Here is an 8648-nt window from a genome sequence, read left to right on the forward strand (position 1 = left end):
ATATGAGGTGGGTATACGTTTCTGAACACCTATCCATTGAGAAGCTTAGTAAATTTTTTGTTTGCTAGTGTAGCATCCAACATGATCCATCAAATTATTCTTTGAAGTTGCGAATGCTAGTGATCTTTGTTCTGGTTATACTCAGCATAAATATTTTGAACCGACCTGTATGAGTATGTCAGTGGACTTAAAATTTGTTATCTTCTTGTAATTTGGACATGCAACATCTTGAATTTGGACATTCACTGTCTTGACGGTAGATCTCAGCGGCCACAAATGGCCAATAAGCCGGTAAAGCCATCAGGGTTGAGACTTGAGACCTCCACGGCATCCAAGAGAGAACGTATACAAGCGCTTCTAGTATGTTTGAACTTTGAAGTGGCATTATTGAGTGCAGTGTCCACTGATTAAGCCCTACTAATATACCGTTAGGCTAACGAACAACTACATGAACACGTACTACGCCGGTCGTCGTCGTCGTTTGCCGATCACGGGGCGACGGCGACGGCGGAGACCATGCTGTCGACGCCGCAGACGTTGCGGCCGCGGCAGAGCTTGTAGTACCCGCCCTCCCCCCACTGCTGCCCCCACGAGTTCTTGATGAGCCAGTAGGGCCGGTACCCGAGCCGCAGCGCCGAGAAGCCGCGCGCGCCGTAGCCGACGAGGAGCACGCCGTGGTTCACCAGCGCCCGCGGGCAGATGAGCGGGCAGGACACGCCGCCGACGTACGTCTGCATGAACGCCGCGTTCAGGCCCACCGCCAGGGGCCCGCCGCGGACGAGCGCCGCCCGCATCTGGTCCTCGTCGAGCGGCACGGCGGTGAAGTTGGCCACGCGGACTGCCACCTTGCTCCTGTCGAACCGGCACGTCCCCTGCGCTCCCGTGTAGGGGTACGCCGCCTGCTCCATCAGCCCGCCGGAGCTCATCAGGTACTTGTAAGCGTTCGTCATCAGTCCGCCGGAGCAGCCGCTGTTGCACTCGGTCTTCGCCACCGCGTCGCACTGCACATTTCCACGAGTTGTTTAGCTAGGAAGAAGATGAAATCAGGCGGGCGATTGAATTGAGTTGATGATGTCGCACCGTGTGGTCGCAGTCGACCAGCTGCTGCTCGCTGAGGTTGAGGAGCTTCCCCGTGGCGACGAAGTTGGCGCCCTCCACGACGCCGGTTGTGCTGAACGCCCAGCACGAGCCGCACACGCCCTGCATCTTCACATCGGTGACGGCGCCCTTGTCGCGCCAGTCGAAGCTGGCGGGCAGCGCGGCGACCTCCTCCTCCGTGGCCGGCGCCGCGGCGGGCATCCCCCGCACGCTGCGCAGGACGTCGCCGGCGCCGGCGAGGCCGGTGAGGCGCGCCTCGAACTCCTCCCGGGTGAGGTCGGAGAAGGGCGTGACGCCGTGGCGCGCGCCCGGGTCGAGCGCCTGGTGGGCGGCTGCGCGGGCCACGTTGGCCGCGAACACGCGCAGCCGGCGCGCGTACTCCTCGGGGCCCGAGTACTGCTTGCCGTGTCGCCGCACGAACGCCGCGAACTGCGCCTCCGGGAGCAGACCGGGGCGTCCAGCGCCGTGGCCGCCGTCCGTCACCTGCCGGATGACGTCTTCGGCGGACACGCCGGCGTGGACGAGCGCTAGAAGGAGGACGACGAGCCGGGCAGCCATGGTACGTATGGAAACCTTGCGCGGTAGTCGGTCCTGCACCGGAGGCGTCATCAAATATAGGCGATGGGGAGCATTGCGAGGTGGCAGCCATGCAGGAGGAAGGGGAGGACGCATGTCCCTCCTCAAAGTCCAAACGGCGGTGCGCGTGGCGGCACACGTACGTCAGTCGGTGCCCGTGTTCTTATCTTCCAACCTGCTCCTCTCGACCGCCCCAGCGTCTTATTCTGAGTTGTGACGTCATTAGTCAATCTCCTTTTTTTTGAAGATCAAATTATGATACCGGATGCCGTGGTGATTCGCAGAAGTTCATCAAGCCAAAAACACTCTAGTTCATGCATGAAATACATCTTACAAGCCCAGAAGTTGTGAAATGGTCTCTCTTTCATGACAGGAAGCTGGATACACAACTTGTTCTCAAGTCAAATATACCATGTAAACAGTCCAGTCCCATTTTCCATTCCATTTCGTTACTCGCGACACACTTTTTTTCAGACTAAATACAACACATGGTACATTTCAGTTGATTCGATTTGGCTTCACCTAACAGAATAACTATCTTCTAGAGAACTTTGACAAAAGATAGACAACAAAGAAACATAACAGAGCAAATAGGACAACATGGACAATATGATTGGAGCCCTGCTGGATGATGCTTTTGTTCATCCTTCGCATGTTATTCTTCACTCCAGCCTGAGCTTTCGTAAGGGTCAGTTGCTGTTCATAAACAGAGGGTACCAAAAAATCAGTGCACAACCAAGAAATAACCATTGTTTAAGAAAGAAAAGAAAAAGATTTTTTTTTGCAAAGGTGATATTACTCACATAAAACAATACAAATAGTCCATAAAGTAATTGTATCCAGCTTTTGCAGAAGGTAATATTAACCATTAAAACAGTATAGATAGTCCATTCAAACAATATATACACCAATTTGAACTTTGTATGTTCAATTGCAGGCTTATAGACATTTTAAACAAAAAACTATTTTTAAAAATACTTCATTTCAAAGCAACAAAATCAATATATAAACTGTATTTAGTACTCCCTCCGTTCCTAAATATAAGTCTTTCTAGAAATTCTAACAAGTGACTACATACGGAGCAAAATGAGTGAATCTACACTCTAAAATATGTCTACATTCATCCGTATGTTGTAATCCATTTGAAATGTCTAGAAAGACTTATATTTAGGAACGGAGGGAGTAGTAGTGTAGATCAAATGGATCTTCTAGGTCATATATACACGGTAATTGACTCAACGGAGTATTCTCTAGCACACATAGACGTACATCTAAAAATGGTATATAAATGGTAGGAAAGCACAAGTGCACATGGAAAACAATAAACATGTTATAACCATTCAGGAAAAAACATAAATAACCAAGGATACCACAAAAGAATCATGATAGAACAGCAACAATACCAGTTGGTTGAGGAAATCATTCTGGAATTTGGCCTCGGAGTTTATCTCTTGGGCGACCTGGAAAAGTGACCACGTCAAACAACAAATAAGTTTTTGAAATGTGAAGAAAAAGCCAGCATCAACAGCTTAACTAGAACAAATAATTGATCAGAACATGGCAGTTCTCTATCAAAGTACTAAATCCATTGCTTGTTAAAAGTTGAAATTGTATGAATTAAAAACCTAGACATAATATCATCTCAATGGTTGCAAGATTAATTTTACAGGAACAAAAGTATCAGTTATGATGTCAACCAGCCATCGGCAAATTCACACCAACTCATAAGACTGTTTATAGGCCTAAAACCAGAAAACCAATGGAGTTAATTCTATGCGAAGGTTAACAGGAAACACTGCATGCACGTGGCAGTATATCAGAGAAGGTATGGGTCAATGAGCATCCCACAAGAAGTTAACCATAAACACTAATAATGGACTAGGGAAGTTACGATGAGAAACAAAGGAGTATATATGGGTCTGTTTAGTTTGCTGCCCACACTAGCCCTGCCAAAAAATTGGCTACCTATTAAATTTTGGTTGCCAATGGGTGCACCCCTTCATCTCACAGATTTTGGGCAAATAGTTGGCCAAATGAGGGTGAGGAATTCCCTGGCCAAAAAATTGGCAAGCTAACATTTGGTAAGGCTAGTGTCGGCATCAAGCCATCAACCAAACACACCCATAATAAGACAGATGGAATGCCGCAAAGAAAGGTATGACACATATGAAGGCAGTGTCTTAAGATGTACTGGGCCCATGATGATTGGGCAAGAGACTTAAAGTGGGTATGAACTTAATTAAACCAGGTTATACATTGCATTTCCATGCAACCCAAATCCATTAACATCAGACCAACTATGAAATTTCTTGCTGTGAGACTGATATATAAACAATATTTGGTACTCGCTAAATAAATAAACTACTTACATATGGTGTCGACTCATACAATCAATCTCCCGTGTTAACCTGAGATGGTTCTAATCTAATTGACATATACTCCGAGTTCATCTTGGTTTAAAGACATAAAACTATCTTAAACGAACTCGTACAGGCCGCACAACCACCAAGAACTAAATCATGGATGGAATTACGGTAAAATAAATAAATTGGGAACCACGAAGTATGTCTTAGAACGTCACATAAAATCACATAAAACATTTGCCATTCATGCTTAACCGCGCACACAACATAAGTTTCGAAGGTCAAAATTGCAATTAAGACCTAAACTGAGCATACCTAACAGAATTCATGAACCGGCTTAGAACAAAGGAGGCAAGGAGATGGAAGTCTTACGCCTTTCAACATGCGAACCCTCGAGTGCAACCCGTCGATCTCCTCGTCAAGATCGCCATGCACCGGGTCGATCCGCAGCTGGATCTCGTCCGAGCTCGACGCGTTCCTGCGATTTCCGAAGGAACCCCAAATTCGTCACGGGCTCCGAGGACAAATAGATCGATTCGAACAGCAGAGGGCGCGAATTGGGCGACATGATATCGGGGATCGGACGGGGCGTACCTGGATCGAAGCGGCCCGGAGCCGTACATCGGGTTGGCCATCGCGCGCGTAGGCGGAGCAAGAGACGTCCGGCTCGTTCGCACGCGAGTTCAGTCGGGCCTAGTCTGGATTCAGGAGGGATGGGGCGGTGGCGCACGGGAGGTACGGGGGAAAGACCGGCGACGGCACGGCGAGTGGAGAACGGAGAGATGACGCTGCGGCGGGCAGGGCAGGGAAGGGAGGGGATGAGATCAATGGACGAGACTGGCTGACGGGGTTGGAAAAGGAGATTAATCAGTTTTCTTCCGCGACACCTCATCGCGATTGTTTCAGCCGCTTGATCCGCGCTGGGGAGATCTGGAGCGTCCAATCAGAGGTAGTGCTATTCCATCCATGGTTTAGGCCACAACTTTCCCCCTTTTTTTTCAATAGAAAATGCCTAATGACAAGTAGACGCATGCCTCGCGGTCCATGGAAACTTCGTCTCCCGCCGAAAATAGGTTTTAATGAGGTATGTTGGATGCCAAAGGGTCTACGAGTTCTTCATCGTTGATGAAGTCGGGGCAGTGGCGAAGCGTCGATTGTAATAATCGTTCCTCAGTTTTTCTTATGTTGATGTCCCTTCTTGGCATGATGTTGACAAGTCGGAGGATACTGTGATCGCCGCACACTCGATCTTGCATGATTAGTGTTTGCTCGCGATGTCACATGGAGCGATAGCGTTATAATGTGTTATTTGTTCTTCAGCCTTATCTCTATTCAATGAAGCTCAGCCAAATACGAGTCCGTCGGAGAACTTCTGAGATTTGTCTCTCTTCTCATTCTAGTCGGGGTAAGGATTATCTTCTACCCTTTCTTGGTGTCGGCTTCTCCGGGATGATGATATATCCAGTTCGCGTTTGTCGGCGTCTTTTGGCTTACATCGATGACTTCCTGACCGCTACTTCTACAATCTTTTAGGTTGCAATAAGGTTGCTCCGGTGAGAGAGTGGCCTATAGGAAAATGAGCTTTGTTCAATACGCCTCAGTGGATGCAGAACGAAGACTGCACTATTATTCATGTAATAAGCTCTTATAAGGACTGGTTTATTTAATATATGGTCTTCGACTTTAAAAAAATGCTTTGATCCATGATGGACATAGGGTATAACCATGCATAAGGATTAGCTAGCAGTTGTTCTATCATGTCCGAAGGAATTTCATATTCAATATTTTCAGTAGGTGCAGTAGGTTGAGGGGTAGCTAATTGTGTTTCCGGTCGAGACGAAGATACCCCGAACAAACCCCTCAAAGGATTGTTTTCCATAGTAACAAGCGACAATAAATTTCAGCACACTATATAAATGTTTCCTTACTAAATTTCACTTACCAAAGGCGCTCCCCTCCCCGGCTACGGCGCCAGAAAATAGCCTTGATGACCCACAAGTATAGGGGATCAATTGTAACTCTTTTCGATAAGTAAAAGTGTCGAACCTAACGAGCATCAGAAGGAAATGACAATTGGTTTTCAGCAAGATAATGTCTGCAAGTGCTGAAATTATAAGTAGCAGAGTAGTTTGATAGCAAGGTAATTTGTAACGAGCAAGTAACGCTAGTAGTAACAAGAGTGCAACAATATAGCCCAATCCTTTTGAGGCAAATGACAGGCCAAAACGGTCTCTTATGATAAGCAAAGTGTTCTTGAGGATACACGGGATTTTCATCTAGTCGCTTTCATTATGTTGGTTCGATTTGTGTCTGGTACTTTGATAATTTGATATGTGGGTGGATCGGTGCTTAGGTGTTGTTCTTATTTGAACAAACCTCCTACTTATGATTAACCCTTCCGCAAGCATCTGCAACTATAATTACTCGCCTTCCATAGTAACAAGTATATGGGATCACTTGCCTTCCATAGTAATAAGTGGCACCAGTAAGGGAATCATATATGTGTTCGATATTTTGTGATGAGGACATCTCTTCTATTGTTACACCCGCCGTAACTCCTACATCAGTTATTCCACTTGGTCCTATTAATAGAGCGCGGGCGAGACAAATTAATGGCCAGGTACTATCGCTTCTTCGTACATATGATTTAACTAATAAGAATATAATATTACACTCATGAAGACAATATGGGTTCAGATCAAATGAAGCAACGCTCTTGCATGCATGTCACACGTCCTATCCATCAAGCATGTCACGTACGCATGCATGAAGTGCACCAGGACAAGAGACTTGGATTAATGGCCCAACATTACCACGTGGGTGGACCCTAGAGCTTTCGGCCAGGCCGCCAGGTGCTTGCCGCAAAGTCTACGAAGACCAGCCACGTACGGCCTCGAGCAGTCCGATTTGTGGACAACAAATACCGCCTTCGACCGGAAGCAGCAGTTAATAAATAGCTATTATAGTTTAGGGTTTAGACTCGGGTTTTATTGTATTGTTTAGCCATCGCTACAATTTCGCATCTACGAGACGTGTAGGACTACCGCCTTGTCAGATCCACAGTGGAACCCCAACTTTTCATCTAGTTCGTGTGCTCAGTTTATTATCCGCAATTTCAGTTGCAATTCACCTTTGTTCTTGCCAGTTCTTCGGTTGCTTGCAGGAACTTGAACCTCGTTGTTCAGGTTGATCGTGCCTACGACAAGGTCAATAACCATCGGAGATTGGTTTAGCGATTGTCGAGGCGTATCGTCGGGTACGGTATAGCCGGATCGTCAAGGTCAAAATCCACCAAATCGATAATTATCCCCACTCTCATCGAAAGATCGGGCCGCCGTCACATCAAGTGGTATCAGTTTTCAGGTTCATCGGTGAGAGATTTACAATTTTATTAGATTAGTTATTTTCTGTCCCATAGACCCACAAAAAAGCCAAAAAAATAGATTAGTTCATCCATCACACCTACCTTTTTAGCCTTTAGCAGTTTTTGCATCTAGTATTTGCATCGTTGAATTTTTGGTTACATTCATCCTAGAATTAGTGCTGGTTTAGATTGGTTAGGGTGTAAAATTATCTACTAGATCAATCTGTTTTTGTCCACCCATATAATCCCTTCCGCTTGTTCACGATCAAAAAATAAATAAATATTGTGATCGATTGTTTCCGATTCTTATTACCTCCGGACGCCTGTGTTTTTCTTTGCTATATTTTTATCAGTCGATGATTTGATCGCACAAAATCACCGTCGCACAGCAGCAGCTTACGGCCAGACAGACAATCATCCGTGTCTGACACCGTACGTCCGCCCATCCATCCACGCGCTTGCTTTGCTAGAGCCCGCCAGCGCCGCTTCACCACACGCACCACGCCAGACATCCAAATCTCTTTGTCTACCTCCACACGCGCCACAACCACCACTCTCCACCAGCAGCCTACTGTTTCTGTGCATTAGTACTACTAGTTTTAGGTAATCTCAACACCAGTGCACGTATAGCTAGCTCTCGTAGCACCTTTGTCCAGTAGCCTTGCTTTGTGTCCCTGACGTCTGCTAGCAACCGGCCTCAAAAAAAAGAGAAAAAAAAGAAAAAAAAAGAAAAAAAGAGTGAAAAAAAGTCAAAAGAAAAGTTAAAAGAAAAAGTTGCAAAAAAATCAGGCCGGCTAGCATCTGTTTTGGGCTGATATTTTCTTTTCTGGACATTATTTTACTACTACAGTGTTCATCGCCGCGTCATTTATCATCTGCTTTCGAGCTTTATTATACACGGCATTTATACCTCACTTATATCTAGCTACTTAGAGCTATCATATTTTTCATCGGTTTCCACTCACTTGTTTCAGTATCTAGGCTTAGATTGTTTTATCTCTTACTAGTCGACTGCCAGCACTAGTTAGGAGTTTGAGCAATTATTCAGCTTGCATTACTTTTTGCTTAATTGTGCCACATATTGTGAGTTGAGGAAACCTTCACCAAGCTCCACTTCCTATATCGTATCTTGTTCGGTCCCTTGGTAATCGCTATATCAATCTTTTGATCACTTTTGACATCGCCAACGGCCGACAACCACTGTAGCACGGTAAGAACTGGTAAGAGCTTGGTAATTGCTCGAGAGT

The 8648-nt window shown here is 46.1% G+C and overlaps 2 protein-coding genes across 2 annotated transcripts; both read right to left on the bottom strand.

Moving 5' to 3' along the window:
- Positions 1-226: 226 nt before the first annotated feature.
- On the bottom strand, positions 227-1907 carry LOC123188105 (probable cysteine protease RD19D). The gene is made up of 2 exons (XM_044600143.1): positions 1081-1907; positions 227-1001 (listed from the first exon to the last, which is right to left on the bottom strand). The coding sequence occupies exons 1-2, from the start codon at positions 1768-1770 to the stop codon at positions 489-491; spliced, it is 1203 nt and encodes a 400-aa protein (XP_044456078.1). The 5' UTR covers positions 1771-1907; the 3' UTR covers positions 227-488.
- Positions 1908-2019: 112 nt separating this feature from the next.
- LOC123188106 (bet1-like protein At4g14600) lies at positions 2020-4889 on the bottom strand. The gene is made up of 4 exons (XM_044600144.1): positions 4632-4889; positions 4410-4515; positions 3078-3134; positions 2020-2370 (listed from the first exon to the last, which is right to left on the bottom strand). The coding sequence occupies exons 1-4, from the start codon at positions 4670-4672 to the stop codon at positions 2209-2211; spliced, it is 366 nt and encodes a 121-aa protein (XP_044456079.1). The 5' UTR covers positions 4673-4889; the 3' UTR covers positions 2020-2208.
- Between the last annotated feature and the right edge of the window lie 3759 nt (positions 4890-8648).

This window comes from Triticum aestivum, chromosome 2A (genome assembly GCF_018294505.1).
Source record: "Triticum aestivum cultivar Chinese Spring chromosome 2A, IWGSC CS RefSeq v2.1, whole genome shotgun sequence".
NCBI classification, from domain to species: domain Eukaryota; kingdom Viridiplantae; phylum Streptophyta; class Magnoliopsida; order Poales; family Poaceae; genus Triticum; species Triticum aestivum.

Bases quoted from the DNA above. Each gene is read 5' to 3' on its own strand.
- LOC123188106 (XM_044600144.1), bottom strand. From the start codon at position 4,672: ATGGCCAACCCGATGTACGGCTCCGGGCCGCTTCGATCCAG. The intron at 4,516-4,631 runs GTACGCCCCGTC...CGGAAATCGCAG, and splicing joins TCCGGGCCGCTTCGATCCAG to GAACGCGTCGAGCTCGGACG. The intron at 2,371-3,077 runs GTATTGTTGCTG...GTTTATGAACAG, and splicing joins ATGATTTCCTCAACCAACTG to CAACTGACCCTTACGAAAGC.
- LOC123188105 (XM_044600143.1), bottom strand. From the start codon at position 1,770: ATGCGTCCTCCCCTTCCTCCTGCATGGCTGCCACCTCGCAATGCTCCC. The intron at 1,002-1,080 runs GTGCGACATCAT...GGAAATGTGCAG, and splicing joins TGGTCGACTGCGACCACACG to TGCGACGCGGTGGCGAAGAC.